Genomic DNA, 21,410 nt, shown 5'->3' on the forward strand with positions numbered 1-21,410 from the left:
TAAAATAGTTGTTTTAGTTGCGTGATAACTCGCGCCTATGAAGGTTGACATGACGGTTAACGACAACGTTGCTAGGCAACGGTATGTTTGTTGCCTATCAATCAAAGTACAAATTAAAATATTAATGCTCTACACCAAACAATATTTTTGATTAATCACGAACATTTAATATGTTAAAAGTAATGCACTTATTGTATTAGTATTTTTTCTAGTAATACGTAGTAATAAAAAGTACTCTATTTGGTTTAAATGGAACAGTTGCGTAGTCGTTATAGGTTATACGGTAGAGACAGGTGCGAGATACGTGTTTTGTAGTGAAGTGAATAGTTTGTTGTGAGCCGTGCGTCGTTGTGGGAGCAGGTGTGAACATTATGTTATTTAGTGAGCGGCCGCTGGCCGGGATGGGGGCGCCGCCGCTGCCGAACCCTCAGCCTGAGGCCAGGCATTTCCCACAATGGAGCAGGACTGCGATACTGACGCTGGCGGCTCTATCTGAAGGTGATGTGGTTGGAGAGGTGGGTAGAAATGTCAAGGATTATAATGACAGAAAAACACAGTAACACCTATTGATTGACCGTTGACTTGGTACTTCGACTTCTTTACTACCTAAACCTTAGGTATCTTTACACCAGATAACGCTGCTCACTGGCCCTAGGTTTGATTCTCGCGTATTTTTAGTAATTAGTTTTTGATACTGGGTGATTATTATAACATGACACCTAAACCATTCAGTTTACTGTGGTTTAGATGTCAATACTATACTGAAATGAATATTATGTCGTATGTAATTTCGTCAAGTTGTCAGATTAGCATTCGGTAAGTATAAAAACATGCAATCCCTCTTACGGTTTTAAAATTAATGTTATCAATTAATTATGTATAGCTTGCTGTACCTACCTTTATCGAGATCCATTGTATCTTTTATATTTAAATTAGCCTTTAACAACGTTTGTTTTGTGTACCTATACTGCGCTTGCTTGTAACAGGGCTTTGATCCCGAAGCACCTACATGATCCGCAAATAGCGTACCGTATGGGGCGTAAAGGTCGTGAGCAACGCGCAATTATTTAAGGTCGCTGAACTGTCTTACCTGTCGATGCCCAACGAGAATACAACATAGGTAGATACTAAGTATGTGTACATCTGCAGAAGGACGCATGTTTTGGACATATTGACCTTGAGTTACCGAAATTTATGGCGAGCTATAGATAGGATTTCGACTTCTCTATCTTCTTCTTCTTCAAAATGAATTGCTGTTCGTTAGTCTCGCTAAAACTCGAGAACGGCTGAACCGATTTGGCTCATTTTAGTCGTAGCAGTCCAGGGAAGGTTTAAAGGGTTTTAAAAAAAGGAAAAATTGCAAAAAAAAATCGACATCAACTGCTAGGCGATACGTAGTTCGCCGGGACAGCTAGTATTCAATAAAAATTGTTTGTATTAGATCGGCCTTTTTGTTCAGCAGTTACTTCTCCATTGTATGCCTGCCTGTCGTTATCCGACCCTCTCAAAAATGAAACAAAAATCTAGACCAGACGAAAGCTAATAAATAACTCACAGCTTTTACGATTCATAGGAAAGGTTGCATGTCTGCTGGAATACTGTAGCTCCATTAAATTAATAACGTGAAACGTTTGCGAGGTAATACAGCTGTTTTGTTACACTGTAGGGATTATTACGACGGACTGGCATCGTTACTTTTAGTACCTATGCTGTAGTTGTTGTACAACATTTACTACTTTATTAAGAATTGATGCAGTTTATATTATCAGATTATTGCAGACTAGCTGTTGCCCGCAACTTCGTCCGCGTGGTTAGAAGATATAAGTTATGATTTATACCTACCCATTACCACCCGTGATGGTTTATAGCCTAAAATCTTCCTCGATGAATGGTCTCTTCAATACAAAAATAATTTTTCAATTTGAACCAGTAGTTCCTGAGCTTAGCGCGTTCAAACAAACAAACAAACAAACTCTTCAGCTTTATATATATTAGTATAGATATAGATATAGATGACCTGAATACTATAACTTAAGCTTCATGCCATGATCAACAGAGCTGGATCGAATACTAAATCTCGAATAGGAGAGTTTCCTACTGTGGGTCACATTGATCACTGACAATTAACAAAATTCATGCCTGGCTTGTACGCGATCTTCTCCAAGAACTTTTACTGGTTACATAACTCATATGCAGGCTAGCGTCGCGAACCTCATTAGCAAAGTAGTTGTTGTGCCCTAAATTGGCTAGAATGTCATAGTCATCGTATCATCTACAACCACGTCTTATGGTTCGACTTGTAGGTGCAAAAGAGACGCGGCTCTACCCCATGTAGTGCGCCATCTCGCTCCGACGACTACAATAGTCTTACTCACAGATGATGCTGTAAGTTCGAGCACGATCACTGAAAACCTTGATGAGAGTTCCCACTTTGATATCTCGTTGAAGGTATTTGGAGGAAGGTTGAGTCAAGTCTAGGAAACATGTGGTTACGACTAGTATACAGGTGCAAAACATTACCGCGTTACCGGTCAAGGCGTTTTCCTCATGAAGACACAGTATCTTGTATATTACAAGGATTTCCTCTTACGAAAGGCAAGGAATCATGTTAACTATGGGAGAAAAAATGTTGTGTTAGTTGGAAAACAACATATTCGAATTTAACAAAAAGTATTAAACTTAGTAAATTTCTTGATACAAACTCTTTAAGAAGATACTATGTCTAATTTCCTTTTTAAGACTATGATTCAAGACCTTAACAAAATAATTATGTAAAGAAAGTGACACAAAACACTTCAGTCTCGCTAAAGTGCTGATACTGAAGCTAGACTAATATAATAATAGATAGTGTTTGTTTACAAACGTGAAACAAATGGGATATTTCTTACGTAAATTGTTCTGTTTCCTTCATAATAATGTAATAAAATCACCATAAGCATAGTATCCGGACATATTACGTGTCTTACTAAGAGATAAATAATATAGTTCATCTAATTGAAACAATTTTGAAAGTTTACGCTTTCTCTATTGTTTTTTTATGCTGGTATTTCGCTCTAGATATTTTTTATTACCTTCGAGATTAGAAAAAATAATTGCATATGCAATAAAGCAATGAAAATGAAAAAAGGAAAATGTTGTTTTAAAGAGGCAGGTAATAGCAAATTCCTGAGTGCAAGCCCACCAGTATAAAATGTCGGAAAAGTAAGTTTCATATAGGAAACAGTGCGCAATAACACATGGTTAACTAAAATTATTTCTATGAGCTTAGAACGGAACGTAGTCAAAGTCAAGACGAAGATTGAGCTCGCAGATTTGTTTGGGTTCCATCAAATGAATACGGTTAAGGTCACCATAAATGTGCGTTACGTATTCCCATAGAAGTATGTCGAAATTAAGCTATTATCTGGAAGTTCTGTGACACGCCATAAAGCCATCAGAGGAGTTGGCAGCGCGCCACAGCCGAATAGTGACAGAAACGAAGCCCGTGAGTCAGCGGTACGCGGAACCTGTGTGCGGCGGCGCGATCGATAGATACTGCACCCCGCGCCCGCCGCCCGCCTGCACCTGCCGACAGAGCCCACAGCCCTAGCGAGCCGTCCGCCGCACGACAAAAACACGCGAATTATTCTTAAAAATCAACGGATCCAGAAAAAACAGTGCTTTCATCACAGTCAATTTTAGCAGCCGCTACCAGTTCAGTGGTTCAAGGTCGCGTCGGCCGACGACCCCGGTTAAGTTAAGGAGAAACGTCTACCTCATAAAGTATCGGTGGTATACGCCACTGTTTATTATTTGTGTTGATCTGTGAAATTTTATTTTTAATTATTACGTATAGTGGGCAAGGTCGTGCGTTTGCCGTGCACAAATGTTGAATCTTTATCATTGGAAACACGCGCGTGCTCCGCGGCGGTACACAACAAAGGAGGTTGCGCTAATCGCTTTTCCCTGATTTCTTATTACCTTGGATGTGAATAAATCTGGTTAGCGATGGCGTCCAAAGTCCTAGTGCCAGCTGCCCCGTTCACAAAGCTACAAGTGAGTAAACCAATTATTATTTTCGCCTAATATATTATTTACTACTCATAAATCTTAAGCTGAAACATTTTATCAGCGTCCGAGATCTTACCGATTTCGTTACAATTTCGCATCCCCAAAGTGTTTTTATCGTAACGCTTGCAGTGATAAGCAGTGTACTTTCATGTTAAAAAAAATACAAAATTGCATAGTCACGGAACAAAGAGATACCACCTTCCGGTCATTGACATTTCAGGAAAAGTCGTTATCAATATAAGATGGGCTTTTCCCATAACCAAGCCATGGGAAATCGTGACTGAAAGCTGCAATTTCGAACCAATTAAACTGATTTTCTACATTGTACTGATATTAATTATGTAGCGACGTGAACAAAGGGCAATTGCATTGTTTTTTTTGTTTTTATGTACCTAGTACTTAAATGATATTTAAAATACGATAACATTTCCTTTTTTAACAAGTATTGTTAAAGAGTGTTAAAAAATACAAATGTAAATAAATATAGGTACAAAGAAAATGCATAAAAGACTTTGTGGGCCTTTATATGACAATGGAAGTCATTGTAAGGATAAGTCAATATTAACTGAAGACATCAATGTAATCATACTTTGAGGAAAACTGTTATTTCTAAGCCTGCCGATGTTTGTATACTGTCTTATTTAGGAACAAATGCCTCCTCTTGTTTTATTAAAAAGTATACTAAAGGTACCCTTTTGAAAAAAGACCAAAAATTAAAGTCCTCTTCAATAAATCCTCATCATATGCCATCTTATAATAAGAGTCTTTTTTTATTACCATATAATAAAAATGAAATACCTACTCCTTAACTTTCAGGTGAAGAAGTCGCCTCCGGAGCCGACGAGCGGTGGCTTCATAATCGGCGGGGACCCGGCAGCCAGGGTCGCGCACCTGGAGCACAGCGTCAGGTTCCTGCAGGAGCAGCACCGGCTCATGCTTAGCGGCCTCCACGCCGAGATCGAAGCGTTGAGGGAACGGAACAGAGGTATACATCATATTTAATCCTTTAGCGTTAGAGTAAGCCTCTATCTCTTCTATCAAAACAAAACATTTTTTGATATCATAATGGATATAAGCTCAATAAATGTGTAAAAAGGAAAGGTTTTTTCAGTACTTAATATATTAGGTACTGAAAAACCAGCTTAACCCTAAACACCACTTATATCAGTTTTAGGCTATTAGATAAATTAAAGAGCTCTTTAATAAAAGTCATTACAAAATAGGTGGGAATGTTTCGGAATAGAAACATTAATCGATCTCATAATCACTAACCATAATTCAGGTATACCCATGGGAAATAGCCCAACGCGAGCATATCACCAATTATCTAATTAAATGTCTTCTATTGTTATGAATGAACTCATTATTTATTGTTTTAAAACAATGAACTACGACAATCAAAGTAAGGTTTTTAAATGTTCTAACCATTAAAAAAATCTGGGTGAAAATGTTGTTACACACTAAGCCCAAAACGCTAAAATAGCAATTCAGCACTGTCTGCCACAATCCGAAATGCAGTAAATAGTAAACATATGTTTTTACGAAGGTTACAATGTTATGGCATGTTTTATTTATATCTCGAGTGAATTCCCAACTTGTTTGCAGTATCGTGACTCATACGTTGCACACTTACAGATCCAAGCAAAACAATGAACCAAACTGCTGCTGGATGCAACTCGCGATTCCTGATTAGACAACTAAACGAATTTATATCACGTCATAAACTTCATTGTTTTTCTCAACTGATTCTTGGAATTGTTCATTTAAACTTGTTTGTATTCATTTACACTGGTCTTGTATCTGGCAATCACGGGACTGGTTTTTTTTTTGCAATAAAAAGACGCAGAAATACCCCTCTACACACTTCATGTAATGCCTAGAACGGCCCAACTGCTAGCTGGATAATGCTGAAATACGATAAAAGCAATTTTTCCGTGACCAAGACACCTGCAAACTAATTTTGTGTATTTAGATACTATAACACACTTTTTCCTTTTACAGATTTGCAGTTCCAACTCATATTCAACAAGGAATCTCCGCCTAAAGCCAATTCACCGGTCGAGGAGCCCGTTGAAAGCAATGAGGTAGACCGAGACTGCGACTGTTTATATTTGTTACTTCATACTTCATAAATATGTTGTGCGCATACTAAAGGAATTCGCTGCAACAAGCCAAGCGGCAACTCTAATGAAAGAATGATGTATGACATTAACTATTAAGACTGTATGAACGTTGAACTCCTTACAGGAGTTAACTAGTTAAATTATTAAGCACGTTGTATAGTCCTATAATTTATAACTGATGCAATAATACGTAACGTAATCAACTTACATAATATTTTTGTGATTATATTATGAGTTTATGTCTCGGAATTACTTAACATTACGGGCATAATTATGTAAAATAGAAAGTATATAACGGACTAACTGACAAGAAAATAGTTACCATAATTTTACATCAGCAGACCATTAACAATTACATTTAATTTTGAACAATAATCTAAACTGAAATCTTACAGTAACTCAAATCAGTTCCAGTTTACGTAATTGCATTAAAATTCGAAACGCGCACTTGAATGTAGCGCATAGCTTTTAAAACAACATTTTTTATTAGTCAATTGAAATACTTTTAAATACGTTGGTAATAATTTGAAATAAGTATCATCATGTTAATTTCTAAAATGTACCTTACGGTAAGCATGTGCAACTAATAGGACTATAAATTTTACGGTTAAGAAACTTTTTATTAAGTGTAGATATTAGTATTACACTAATAAATGGAGTCGTCACGAAAGTATTCGTATAAATGTTCATAAACGTAATGTACCTAAATGTCAACTTGAATGAGTAATATAAATCTGTATTATGTCACTATGATGAGCAGACAAAGTTGAAACGCGAGGTGACCCGGCTGGAGCGCGAGGCGTCGGTCGCGCGCGGCGAGGCCAAGTCCGCGGAGGCGCGCGCCGAGCAGCTGCAGAAACTCGTCGATGCACAGACCGAGTACGTATGAGTGATACTAATGTTAGGTCATGTTTCACTTCTATAACTAGACAAACTAGACTGAGTAGATTAACTTGGCAAAATGGTTTTAAGAACGATCATAGAAAGAGTGAAGTAAACCTGTGTTGAGAATTTGGTTGGTAGGTATTTATCACGGTACCTTGATCGCTATACCAACTTTATATTTTGTTAAAAAAAATAGACTACTGCGGTAAGGAATCTAATCCTTATGTCGCGAGGGGTTTCATAAACATACAAGTGACAAGAACAAAGACACCCAGATCCAGAACAAGCATTCGTGGTTCACACAAATGCTTGTCCTACGCGGGGATCGAACCCGCAACACGTCGCGCACTGTGGGTTTGGCGTGGTGACCTCAACCACTAGGCTATCCTTGCAGTCAAATGATATAATTGCTCTTTCAGCAACTAATGATATGAAATCATGCCGAAACGAAATGAAGCGAAAGGCTTCGGTGAAAGTAAGGCGTATTTCTTATTTTCCTGTGCGTGAGAAACGTCTCGTATGTTTGAAGACTATTCCGTGGACGCGTACAATGTGAGTGCCCCTTAGGAAGCTCCGCGCGCTGGAGACGCGGTCGCCGTGCGGGTGCGGCGCGGCGGAGTCCCGCGGCGAGCTGCGCGCGCGCCTGGGCGAGGCGGAGCGCCTGGTGCGGCGCCTGCGCGCGGACGCCGAGCGCCAGCGCAGAGAGGTACTCGCGCCGCCCGCGCCGCCCGCGCCGGGGGGCGCCGTCACTAACCTCTTGTTTGACGGCGCGGCCGCGCGACACGCACACGTACGTCGCTCCCGGGTCGCACCAACACCACTCTCTATACCACGCTCAGATCTTATTACAAAATCTACAATCTAAAACTCAATTTTTACCAAATAAATACATATATATTTTCTTTTTGTGGTAACACTTTATCGTTTAGAAACGGTTAATCCAAGTTAAAATCGCTCATTAACTATTGATTTTGTCCGAGCATAGTATCCTACAAGAGTTTATTGAAGACATCCATTAGTAAATGTCCTATAACATATTATATCGTAAAATTATAATGCAAAAAACCTCATACTGATCGATCAAGCGAGGCTATACAAAGTGGTAATGTTGAGATCGCGGCGATGCAGTCGACTGGCGCGCCGACGCGGACGGGACCGCGTCATACACATGGTAGCCAGGGATTTAAGACCTTATGTTAAGCCAACTAAGGTCTAAATTTCAGAGCAAATTTAGTATATACAGCACTAGCTAATACAAAAATAGTTAATTTCTTAAGTAGAGTTCTTCATCACTAATTATGAGACTATAATATGTATATGTGAAACTTTTTGTTAAACTCCTTAGTCAACTTTCGAATTAGATGTTTGTTATTTCTTTTAGTGGTAGATGTGTGATGTGCTCTGAAATAATCTCTTCCCTCTTCATTTTCTTTACATCCCTGGTTACGTGCACATTGAATTATATTGAATCTAACGGCAAATGTTCTGACTAGTTTTGCACTAATAATCGCGAGTGTGTTTCGTTTTAGTTTGATGGCCCTGCATGATGTAGCGTGTTTGTTTCCGTCCCGTCCTCGTATGCGCTTTGTATAATTTAAATATTGTGTTCGTTGTGTGTGAAGACGCTTCTGAACGAAATGCACAAGAGCAGCAGCCTTTTCACAATTTGGGGTTGCCAACTCTTCAGATGAATTTTCGTCTAAAGACGGATAGTAATCTCGCTCAAAGTGTTGTTTTTCTAGTATTGGCTATTTTATTTATTGTTTTTTTTACGGTTCAAAATTGTCTCAAAGAAAATAAATAGACAATTAAGAACCTTAGGATTGTATTTTAGAATTTATTTAGACTGGGACGTTTGAGTTAAGACTACTTACTAATAATTTCTAAATCCTTTTATTATAATTTTGTAAATTGAAAATTCATTTGGTTTGGCTACATATATCGCAAGCTTTAAAATAAATACATATTCTTAACTAAATATTTCTTTTGAACCTACTATCTAGTAAAGTCGTTTGAGAGGAAATGTTGCAAGCTTAAGTAGATTGACTTTTATGATAACTATTAGTTTTCCACTGTTAAACGTTTGACTTAGCAACAATAACATAATTAGGAATAGTGTTTTTTGACTGCAATTTCACAAGTTACTATGTTTGATACCTCACTGTTAATATGACCCTAGAACCTCAAAACCACGGCTCCTTCCGATCTAAGTCCCTTTCCTAGCAAACTTCGGTACTACATACTGAAAAACTCATAAAATTCTTGAACTAAATATTTGCTGTTATACGAAACAAGCCTTATTACAATATGATACTAACGGAAATATAATTCCTCAAAATTGCAAAAAAGAAAACTGGTAACTGGGCCCAGGAACATTGCCGCAATGGAAGGGAGTATGTTGTCCATAAGCCGGCGTTAACAGTTGCAGTGCATGAAGAACTCGTTGCACGCGAGCCTGCGCGCCAGCGGGCTCGACGCGTACGGATACCAGAACAACTACCACTTCCCGCCGGTACACACGCCCGACTTCTGGAGGGAGCCGCTTAGAGAGTAAGACATTAGAATTTATTTTATATTTATTTATGTTAACATGAAGGAATGCCTCAGAAAGGAAAACACACTCTGTGCAAATAGACAAAGAATAGAATCTTAGGATTCTATTCTGAAAAGAGCAGGTAATTAAATAATTAATAGATTAATTCGTAAATAATGCATATTTTTCTTTTTATATTAATAGATTTAAAAAATCTAAATACCTACGTTTTTTAATGTCACTCCATTAAAATTTTATCAAACTCGGTCAAAATTCAAAAATAAAACAGCCTGCTAGCTTATCAGGAAGTGTCTCAAAATTTAGGAATTACAAACAACCAAACGGAACGACAAACAAACAAGAACGTGAGTTTATAAAAACTTGAAAAAAAAAGAACCTAAAGGCATCGCTATATACTTTCTAAGATGTAACTCTGATATAGTTCTAATATAGATCATGTGTAATGCATGTTGCAGGGAGTTCAACATGGTAGGCTCGAGAGGGCGCAGCAGCCGGCGGCCGCTGACGCTGCCCGAGCTGTCCGGCCAACAGATGCACCGCTCTACAGTGTATGCTAATCGTGAGTATTGCTTGGAAATATCAATATAACCTCTTCATACATTCATAAACCCTTCATTTATTTCTTAATACAAAATAACCGAATTCTTATTTATTTTTTTCATTTTCAATCTTTTTTGCTTCTATTTTATTTTATTGTGAGTAAAACTTTATGCAAGTATATTTCACTTGTAGTTTCTCAAACTGGCGATTTGAGTGAGTTTCTTTTTTTCCCTTGCTCAGATCGATCTGGTACTTTCTTCAAAAGGCCAGTCCAAAAAATACCTTGCATTGGCTTATGCATATCTATTCGCCTGAAATTGTTTGGACTTCAAAAGAGACTGTGACCCCTGAGTTTGTTTCGACATTTCTTCTCAGGGTAGTCAGGAAATGTCGAAAAGATAGGAAATGTCGACTCCAGCGTTCTCAAAAAACAAGACATGTAAAAGTGATGATGTATCCTACTTACAGAATATGATTATATAATATATGATTTCATTTCATTTCGATGCTTTCATTCCTCTCAATGTAGTCGTTTCCCAAAATAATAATAGAAGATAACGGTATATTGTTAACCCATATAAATGGGTAATATTGATGCAAATATTCAATTGATGATGATTCCACAATTTATTGAAATGGTTTTCTTAATTCAAATATGGACAGACGATACTCTACAATTATCAATAGTAACTATTCGTATCGAAAATGGCAGTAATAGTTCAAAAAAAGCTTATGCAATTCCAGATCATACGCGACCAAGAGCCAACGGTCACGAGAAGAATAAAAAGGGACACGCAACGAACGGGGACGCGAACACAAACACTAAAACACCGGATGAGGCCACAGGTACTTATAGAACACATACGTCATACATACGTATATAATTTCATCAGGTGTATACAGTATCTGGTGTTTTGACCTTCTGCCAAAACTGGTTTTGATGTACTCTCATATAAATTGAATCTTTGGGTACAAAAAGCTTAGCTAAAGCTGAAAAATGTGCTAAAAAAGTCCATACAACAAAAGAATTCCGAAAAATATATATCAATATTGGGACATTAGTTTGATGATCCATAAAAGCGTTTTACATTTTCAGTAAACCATGCACAACAAGTGAGTTAATAAACACTTATTTTTATTTATTTTACTTACTATTTACAGAAGGACGACTTAGATCAATATACACGAGCGATATATCGAAATCCGACTATAGTAACACTGGCTCAAAAGCCACGTACCCAGAGTTGAAAATGGTTGTGACAAAATTAATATCGAACAGTCAGGGTGAGGACGAACACACTTTTTAATGGGTTTTGGTTTCATTACACATTGGCTCATTACTTTAAGTGTCATATATTTACACTATGAATCGAAATCGTTTAAAATTTGAAATATTCTTAAAAGGTTTGTAACATACAGAAACTCATGTATGGTATCTGCGCAATGGGCGATTGTTGAGAGGAGTTTCACTAACAAAACATAACATTATTAACCAGCTTGATGTGCATGCGGGTACTAATCTATATATGGTTTATTAACATGATTGTCTTGAGATTCCCTGGTAAAAAGGGTTCTTTTTCCAGCTTTCTCTAGTAATAGTTTTCCCAGTCCTCCTAACGTGTGTCCGTGTATGTGCAGCGAGTCCGGGCGAGTCCCGCGGGCGCGCGCGCCGCACGCACACACGCAAGCACGCCGACCACACGTAGACACACACGCGCAGCCCGCCCTCACACAGCCCGCCAGCGGACAACACAACCCGACACACATCGACGATATTTAGCACTACTCCTAACGACATAAGGTTCAAATTTCAACTAGAGAGAACGAAAAAGAGTTTCGACGTTGAAATTGACACTTTATGCCAATTAGATATGTACCAAATGAGATTGATTATCTAATCTGCCATGTTATCCGCTAGTGAGCGCAGTCAACTACCGCTTCCAGTCAATTTGGTCCAACGGAAGAATAGTACAAAAATCCATATAACCGTTGGACCTAACCAAAACAATTCCATTCAGCTTAATATGGAAACAATAAGTGCGAGGCAAGGTAAAGTACAAGTACAGATATGTATGGGTATAGGACAACGTTCAATGCGTTTTTGACAGCAATTAATATAGCAATAAACGATTGTAACCAGCAATGGTCTTGAAATACGGATGATAGGGAGTATATTAAAATTATAGAAAAATGTATTGTCAACCAATTAAGTAGTTATCTTCAAAAAAATAATATAATTAACGAGTGCCAACACGGTTTTTTACAAGGGAAAAGTACAAACACATTGCTCACAAAATTCACAGACCAAATAAACAGTTACCTAGATGACAAAAAATTTGTTATAACAATATTTTTTGATTATAAAAAAGCATTCGACACTTTACAATTCGACACCATCCTAAATGCAATGGAGGAGTGCGGAGTGAGAGAACCACTGAATCCATGGTTTCGTGATTACCTCACTGCGCGCTCCTACCGTGTGAGGGTGGAAGATGCGCTCAGTGACAGAGTAGAAGTGCGGAGTGGGGTGCCGCAGGGCTCGGGATGTGGACCAATTTGTTACCTTATGCACGTTAACAGCTTGTGCCGAGTGCTACAGCATTGTTCAGCGTATATGTTTGCAGATGACCTGTGCATACTTCGCTCCGGAACTAACATTGATGATACCTACCAGCTAGTGCAACAAGATATAGACGCGGTTGTTAATTGGTCGCACGACAATGGCATTATATTAAACGCCAGTAAAACTAAATTAATGTTGATTCATTCGCCACATTTGCGACCTCATAGTGTAACTCCATCATTATTTACTCACGATTACTCATGTCACCATAATAATTTGCTGAACTGTAAATGTAAACCTATCGAAAGAGTTGACTGTGTAACCTACCTTGGCATGAAAATAGACGAGCACTTTTCCTGGTCCCAACATGTAGAATACATTTCTAGTAAATTAAGAATATTGTTAAGTAAAATGTACCATCTAAGCTTTAAAGTTCCTATTAATATATTAAGGTGTATTTATATGTCACTAGTCGATTCCATTTTAAATTATGCTCTTGATAGTTATGGATTAACGTTCAAAACTAACTTGGATAAATTAGAAGCTCTTCAAATTCGATTTCTAAAACTACTTGTCACTAAAAAAACTAAAAGCAGCTGTAAAGGAGATTATAGAAAATTATTCAAAATATGCAAAATACTACCGATCACTTTCAAACATAAGTACCTGATTTTAGTTAACCACCATAGTAACCAAAAGCATAACTTAATTCATGTCTACAATAACCATAATACACGATCTATGGCTGCTGGTAGATTCAATGTACCAAGAGTTACCAACTACTTTGGTGACAGAACGCTAAATAAGAGAATACCGTATCTATTGAACAATCTGCCAGCAGATATAAGGAATGAAACAAATACAAATAGATTTAAACGTAAATTAAAGTTATATTATTTAGAAATATTATGAGTCGTACATATGTGTACTGTATGTTTATGTGTGTATATATATGCGTGTGCATATGCGTATGCGTGTATGTATGTGTATGTGTATGTACACGCATGTATTTGTACGTATGTATGTATGTGTCTATATTTTGTGTGTATCTATGTGTATGTGGTGCACATGTGTGTGACTCATTTATGTTTTTATTATATATATTTAGTAATAAGTACATTTAAGTAAGATAGTAACTATGTCTAGAGACTCATCGACCCCACAGTCAAACCATTGCAACGGTTTTGTGGGGCTTAGTTAATAAGTTACCTACCTATTTGTTTAAAGATAAATAAATAAAAAAAAAAAATCCCAAGATCAGTTTGTTTCAAGTTGTTCAATTATCATTGACAAATATAAAAGCTTTACAGTTTCACCATTTTATATATTATGTTAATGTATTGTTTACGAGACGCTAGTTATCTACGAACGGCGTCTTATTTTGTACAATTAGTACAATCGATATGTGAGGTCAATTAAAACGTCTAAATAAATAGGTAGTTGTAATAAAAAAATAACTTAATGCTGGTTCGAACGAAATCATAAAGTTTCACATTGATTTGATATGAAATTGTATATTTTCTAGTTAGATTTTGAATATTTCAAGAATATATTGATTATATACATTGTATAGAGTAGGTTCGAGCCGTTTTCAGATAATTTCAATCATGTTGCTTAACCGGACGCCATTTTGTGACGCCATTTTTTCGATTTTTTAAATTCCTTTAGCGTCTTACAATTACATTTTTTTCTCGTCGATTAATTATTACTCTTGCTGTCTGCACACGTGTCAGTAGCTTTTAGGCTTAGTATAGCGTACTAATAATTTAGACAGCACTAGTATACCCATTACATTGTATACTTTTTAAAGTATCAAGAATCTCAATAGTTCTAGCCTATACCTATACCATTTTATTAAAGTAGGAGCTTTAATAATAGCAACAGCGTTTACGTGTACTTTGATAGACATTACCGCGCAGATATTGAACCAGTTATTAAGATGAACTCTCTAATGTGATGAATACCGATAGCCAGCCAACTCTGTGAGATCACCGACATTCCTGCCCTGACAAGAGATATTTCTGACTTAAAAGTTACGTGACAAGGGATTCGATCAGCATTAACGCTCTTAGAAATGTCACTTGACTACTTGCGGCCCTGTGTACTAGATAAGTAACACTATATACCACGACGGTGGCACTCCAAAGCTAATCACACAGACAGCTTAAAAGTCAGACAATTCAATTGTAATGTAATCCTAATCGCCTTGTAACCGTTATATTATCCTAACGTAGATATCGTGCATAGCTAGTCTGAAACGACAAATTTATAATAACCGCAGAAATTAACGGAAAAATTTTAAACATGGCAACTGTCAGATTACATACGTGGTGTTGCCAATAAATTACCACAGATACTTTACAATTAGACGCCTTTTATAAGTCTTACTAATTAAATTAATATAGCAGTTTTAGAATTGCTTTTGATAACTGCATGAAGGGCCAAAATTAACGAGACAAGTATCTTGTAGTTTTTCCGTTTACCAATTTCTGCGGAAATAGATTTTGCTCATTTTTGTGATTACAAGTGCAATTTTGTACATACATATAACAGTAATATTAGAAAAACTTAGGACTTATGAGCAATAAAGCTACATATAGAAGCTTAGTGTGTCGTCTCTTTCTTTTATTATGTCGAATAAAAAGGATGCGAGACGTGCATTGGCCGAGTAGGGGAGAAGTTTTTCTTTGTATTGAACTGTACAATGTTTTTGCCTTTGACGACCACAATGTACCCTTAATACTGCCATTAGCATTTATTTTCCAAGGTACGTAGGAGGCGTGCGGCAAGACGGTTTGTACTAATATAAAGACTAAAATATTTTTAGCGGAATAGAAATTTAATATAGAAACGATCTGCGATTTTAATCACGTTTAAAGATTAGATACATTTTTATAGTTACGCAGTTGTCCGCCCGATTTGTCGTATGAGTGTGAGAGGTCTTTAACATTTGAGTGATGTAAACTTATTAAATGCTATATTATGTGTAGCCTTATCCATATTAATCTAATTTATTAAATAATACTATTATTAATTATTATTATTGAATATTATAATTATTGATATGATAATATATTTATTGCAAATGATTTTTGTTTTATTTACTCACGCGTCAACTAATCAAAGAGTGGTTGCCTATATAGTTAAGTATTTATTTAAGGTACAGGATTATATCAAAACTTAAAAGTAAGTAAGTACAGTACATTTATTTAAGCAATTTCTCGAAGAACTCGTGTTTACTACGCCATTTATAAGCATTACCTAAGAACCACAGTACAGAATCTTTGACATTCTCATTATCAAGCAACTTTTTGATTACATTGATCTTATTATTTAGCACAAAATTACTTAGAACTATATCACACACTTCTGGAGAGTTAAAATTCGCTAGGGTTCTAAAGAGGTAAATGACATTATCGTTGGGATGTGATTTTTCGATACTCACTGTGAGGTACCGTAACATTTTATGTACGAAGTCCTCCGTGACCAAGTTGTGAGGGAACTCCGCGTGGCACGAGACGATGAAGAGCAGCTGTGACGACACAGCTACGTTCAGGTGAGGGAGGATCCGGAATAGGCCGTGCAAGTGTTCCGAGCTGAAATGGTATAATAATAATATTTAGCGCCCTGAAGACTTAGGACCGATAGTTAGTTCGATCGCAGTGACGAAGCAATTGCATCAAGTTGTTTTAGTTAAAGTACTTCGATGTTAAGGAATTTATTTAATCTTTGTGTCGGTTTAACAAATTTCAAGTGCCATGCACATGATCTCCTGAGACTCAGAGAGAAGCATTTATGGATCTGACAAATGCTTGTTCTAACTTGGGGATCGAAACTGCTAACCATCATTTGTAGATTTCGGATTGTAGCTGCAAAGATTACAATAACAACATGGTCGTAGCCATCGCCGTGCGCAAGCAAGCCGCAAGCCTTAGTGGCCGTTATAATTATTATATCACTTAATACATACCTCAATCTATCTCGTAACTGATAAGCAAAGTGCACGAGAGCATAGAGTGCTGCTTCTCTGATCTCTTCATTACCATTAGGAAGGAGGTTGCATAGCTCCGTTATGGCACCTTGTACTGAAAGCAACTCGCACGCCTTAGGTCCAGACCCAGCTAGGTTGCCTATTGTCCATGCACTTGTGACCTGGAACCCAAAAGATGTCCCATCTTTTATGCCTAGTATCAACACAAAATTGCTGTGAAGTCAGAAATGATTAATGATAACAATAGTTTTTAGGTAATTTTGATGTTAGGAATCTGAATTATTCAATCGTATATCATATTTTTTTTGTTTTTTCAACCCTTTACCTATTATTCATAAAGTTTACATTGAGGGCCGATTTTTCAATCGCCAGATAACTTTTATTCGACGAATATGTTTGACAGCTTTTGTATAGAAAACATGTCAAATAGCCATATTTATTCCTCAGATAAATTATCTGATGATTGAAAAATCGGACCTTAGTCAACTATAACAACTTGACAACAGTTACAAAACGAAGAACATTAACTCACAGCCAATTCTGTAGCATAGTTATGTAAGGCGGTGATCAGGTATGGACCAGCTGCCTTGGCTACGGCAATACCAGCTCGAGCATCCCCTAGTGCCAAGTTACAACAGCATCCGGTAGCGGCACACTGCTTGTTCACCTCATTACCTGAAAATTTATTAGAAAGAGACTCAAACAGAATGAATTAATAAGATTGTATAAGGAGAAGATTCCATCTCAGCCTATCGCCGTCCACTGCTGAATGTAAGCCTCCCCCAAAGAGCGCCAACCATCCCGGAGAGGATTATAAAGGAGAACTTCATTTGATCCGTTAAAAACTTATTTTGCAAAGTTTCTGTTGTTAAAAGATTGCAAAGTAGGTATGTCTTAGTTAAATCATTTAGAATAAGATTAGTACATACATACCAATCATCTCTCTGACCAGTCCTCTGAGAGCCCCATTAGTTTGCAACACTGTCTCTATGTTGGAGACATCATCCATCAGAGCATTCTTTAACATCTGAAGCTCGGGCAAACTTATAGACGCCTTTGTTTTCAATTTATTTGATATGTGTAGTACTGTATCAGTTGTTATGCTGGAATGTTCAATTTGCCAAATAAGTATTTCGAAAGTGTTAACTTTCAATTGAATAGCAACGAAATATTTTTGAAATCACAACTTCTAATCTCTTTGGCTGGCTACGGCTACTATATAATTTGTTCTCATCACATCATTGATAAAACTATATAATTGTTAAGTTCCCATCTAATAAAAACATGCATGTAGAGTTTTTTTCTCAGAAGACAATAAGTACCAAGTTTGTCTGACTGCACACTGAGTAATTAATATCAATATCTTTTATTGGCCTATTCCTATACCCTGGTAGGAGTTGCGTTCTTCTTTAGGGTTCGTGTGCCTTAGATAGTAGGACGTTTATGCTGACGATAAGAGTGAAACTACGTCTATGTCATGTAACTATATATTATGACCTATATTTTTTTTAAATGGAGCACAACTCTGGCTCGTACCGCTCATTAAGCTAGGGTATCATAATTAAAAAGGCTAGTCTCTTCTACTACCCCATATGTAAGTAAGTACAAGTATATTGCTTACCGCAAGGCATTGCTCATTGATCGCCGGTCATCCGCCTCTTCGTCTCGATGCTTACGCCTATTCAACACCAGTATACTACGGCTCGACTCTCTTATCGTTTCTATTGCTTCTTCATCCATTTTAAATATAAATTATTAAGTACTTATTTAATTAACGATTTATTCAACGATCAAAATAATAACAAATAATGAAAAAAGTCAGAATTTTCAATGACATTGACTGGCTGAATTTGAACAACTGTCAATTTATCGGGTCTCTTGGTTACGGCTCGGGAATCTAGTATTTTGAGACCAAAGACATTGATCATCAATCATTGATGATCAATATTCTGTTATTTTTCAGTTAAGACAAAAAACATCAGGAGAAAAAGTTTAGTCAACAAATAAAATAAAAATTAGGTTTAATAAAAAAGAAACTATTACTGACTATCTATTTATTCAACAATCTTTGGTTTATTCAATAGATAACAAATGAGCCGATATTGTTGTATCACAGAACAAAGAGGCTTATTGGTTTCCTCTCCTTATAACACATTAATCAAATATTAAAATATCATCAACCATCATTCTTGTGCGTTAGCTAACCAAAGTTCTTTAGTTAAGGAGCTGTAGAAACCAACTGGGATGTCATAGTGTTGCCCAGACCGTGTAAACTTTTTGACGGAGTCGTTCAGGATTGTATACAGGTCAGTCTTATCACCTAATCTGACGATTTCCGTATTTACGTACTCCAGAAGACAAGATACACTAAAATATAAAATAAAATAGCTTTAATTACATTTTAATATAGGCAAATAAGTAAAACTAATGTTAAATGTCGTTGATCTCCATAATAGGATTGGGGGGTATAACACCAACTTTTAAAAATGACTTTTTAAAGTAAAAGAAGAGCATTAACTAATCAGGAATTTCAAAATCATTCATAGGGATTTCAAAAGCATTAAAAAAACATAGTTGATCCATTTACATACATCGTGGCTTTTACATCTGGTGTAGTGATAGGAACAGGAATACGAAACTCAAGGATGTCCTGGGGCATTCTGGATGAGACGCGTGCTTGAGGGATTACGTAGCAACTTTCAGTCTGAAAAGCATAAGAAATAAAAATTATAATTATAATCTACCTTTCGTAAAGAGAAAAGTATTTTACTTCACGAATACTACTTTAAATTTTCGATGCGTTTGTTTTATTGGTAATTTTGACTTGGCCTTGGTACTTTATTCTGTAATTAAATATAAAATCAGAAAGTTAATGTATAAATATTACCACCTATTAGGAGTTAATAATGTAACATTACCAGTCGAAATGCGTTTCATTAGAATTTATGATTACATAGATCCTTTATAATTAAAGTATTTACCTGAATTATATAAATGATCGGTTTCCCTTGCAGCGTTGGAGTGTAAAGATCGGATAAATATCGCAAAACTCCAAACTCACTTTTCGGAGTGTGATACGACTCAACATATCCATAATTGATTTTTGGCAGCATTATTATTCCTACGCAGCCATATTCCGTAAAATCTCTCTGAAAAACTAATTATCTAATTTTACTATTTATTTTATTTGTATTTTATTATATTTGAGAAGTGGCGAAGGATCGGGTAAGGTGTCGTTCTCTCGTATCAGAGGCCAAGACACAATTTGGGTCGCTGAGCCAACAGAGTAAGTAAGTAAGTATTTTATTTGTATCCAATCTTGTACTTCTGTGGTTTGCAATAAAGAATTCATATCTATCTATCTATTTTAGCATTAACTTTTTTATAAGAAATACTTATAAGTTTGAAAGTCTGGATTGTAAGCCAAAGGGCAGGAAATATACTTTATCGGCTTGTCGCCTTCATAAACTAAAAGCAACATCATTATTAGGAATATTTCACTTCAATAAAAATCTAACAATATGATTTTGGTAACTATAATTTCTTCGACTACACAGAAATATTTTAGAGAGACTTGCGACCAAATAAATGTAAGTTCTATAAACAAAAACTGAAAACATTATTCTTAGGTATTTATTTATTGAGTTAAGTAGGTACGTACAAGTATCACAAGTGCTAGCTATCTCATGATCCTTCAAGCCTCGATGGATTTCAACTTCGAAACGATACTTTTCAAAGGTTTCCTTTAATCTTGTGCTTAGGTCATTATGCGGAAACTCATTTTTGGAATTGCTGTCCGTTGTGTCTGAGTTTTCTATGCCTTCAAATATTAGCATGGCATTTTTACTGTATCTGAAAACGTTTAAAATGAAGCTTAAAGTAAGAAGAAAAGTAGCCATTGAATGTGTTTCGGCTGTTTGTATTTTTACCATTGAATTAGTAGAAATGAAAGTAAAAAAGAATATATCAAAGCTAAAAATAGTTAGAAGGCAGAAGTATTATAAATCTAGGACATTCAATTTAAAAAAAAATGGATAAATCACTGAATTACTTCCAAACTCCTTCCTACTATAGTAGATATAAATAGGTGAGACGATGAGTCTTATTACAGGCGAAATTAAACAATCAAATGTTAGAATTAAAAATTTCTAACATTTGATGTTTGAGTAAATTAACGACTTATATATTATTTACCTGTCAAGTTCATAGGTATATCTAGCCTTAGTAGACACGTCTAGTTCATGTACATATTCCGAGGGCACGTTAACCTCTTCAATAGCTGCATACCGCACTGGCGCAGTAAACGGAGTCGCGGTTTCATACGTTATTCTTTTAATTTTAAACGGTTCTTCGATTACTTCGTCCGGACTCATGATTCACTTGCACTATCTCACAAATGTTGGTTATCTAATCGTACGTCGACACACATGCGAGCTCGATAAACTACTAAAACTGTAATCAAAGTCTGCTTTATGATATGACTTACGTATCTTGATAAAATGTATTTGCATATATTTTTGAGGTATAAATATTTACTTTTTGTTCGCCGGAATCTTGTTATCTCACTGTCTCTACCGTGCCAACAAGAAATTTATTTTTTAAATGATCTACTAATTAACCTGCGAGTAGCGTGGTGTAACATAAGATTTGTGTTTTTTTTTATTCAGACCTATTTAATTATCTACTATTATATGTTTTTTTTAC

At 36.3% G+C, this 21,410-nt stretch overlaps 3 protein-coding genes across 7 annotated transcripts; 1 reads left to right on the plus strand and 2 right to left on the minus strand.

The window, feature by feature from the left end:
* The first annotated feature begins 151 nt into the window (after positions 1–151).
* LOC113499028 lies at positions 152–13,658 on the plus strand. Of its 5 annotated transcripts, none has more exons than XM_026879349.1 (10): positions 152–515; positions 4,867–5,035; positions 6,052–6,134; positions 6,934–7,052; positions 7,626–7,848; positions 9,481–9,608; positions 10,068–10,171; positions 10,897–10,998; positions 11,314–11,436; positions 11,791–13,655. In XM_026879349.1, the coding sequence occupies exons 1-10, from the start codon at positions 372–374 to the stop codon at positions 11,856–11,858; spliced, it is 1,263 nt and encodes a 420-aa protein (XP_026735150.1). In that variant the 5' UTR covers positions 152–371; the 3' UTR covers positions 11,859–13,655. The 5 variants fall into 5 exon arrangements, with proteins under 5 accessions (XP_026735150.1, XP_026735151.1, XP_026735153.1 ...); XM_026879350.1 differs by having other exon boundaries at positions 153–515; positions 7,626–7,764; positions 10,882–10,998; XM_026879353.1 differs by lacking the exon at positions 152–515 and adding an exon at positions 522–655 and having other exon boundaries at positions 11,791–13,658.
* Positions 13,659–15,846: 2,188 nt separating this feature from the next.
* Positions 15,847–18,652, minus strand: LOC113499029. The gene is made up of 5 exons (XM_026879354.1): positions 18,328–18,652; positions 17,640–17,809; positions 17,239–17,381; positions 16,686–16,867; positions 15,847–16,311 (listed from the first exon to the last, which is right to left on the minus strand). Exons 1-5 carry the CDS (start codon positions 18,444–18,446, stop codon positions 15,921–15,923), a joined length of 1,005 nt encoding a protein of 334 aa, XP_026735155.1. The 5' UTR covers positions 18,447–18,652; the 3' UTR covers positions 15,847–15,920.
* Positions 18,653–18,743: 91 nt separating this feature from the next.
* LOC113499030 lies at positions 18,744–21,165 on the minus strand. The gene is made up of 5 exons (XM_026879355.1): positions 20,901–21,165; positions 20,368–20,558; positions 19,688–19,863; positions 19,298–19,410; positions 18,744–19,073 (listed from the first exon to the last, which is right to left on the minus strand). Exons 1-5 carry the CDS (start codon positions 21,077–21,079, stop codon positions 18,890–18,892), a joined length of 843 nt encoding a protein of 280 aa, XP_026735156.1. The 5' UTR covers positions 21,080–21,165; the 3' UTR covers positions 18,744–18,889.
* Between the last annotated feature and the right edge of the window lie 245 nt (positions 21,166–21,410).

The sequence above is a fragment of the Trichoplusia ni genome, chromosome 11, assembly GCF_003590095.1.
Source record: "Trichoplusia ni isolate ovarian cell line Hi5 chromosome 11, tn1, whole genome shotgun sequence".
NCBI lineage: Eukaryota > Metazoa > Arthropoda > Insecta > Lepidoptera > Noctuidae > Trichoplusia > Trichoplusia ni.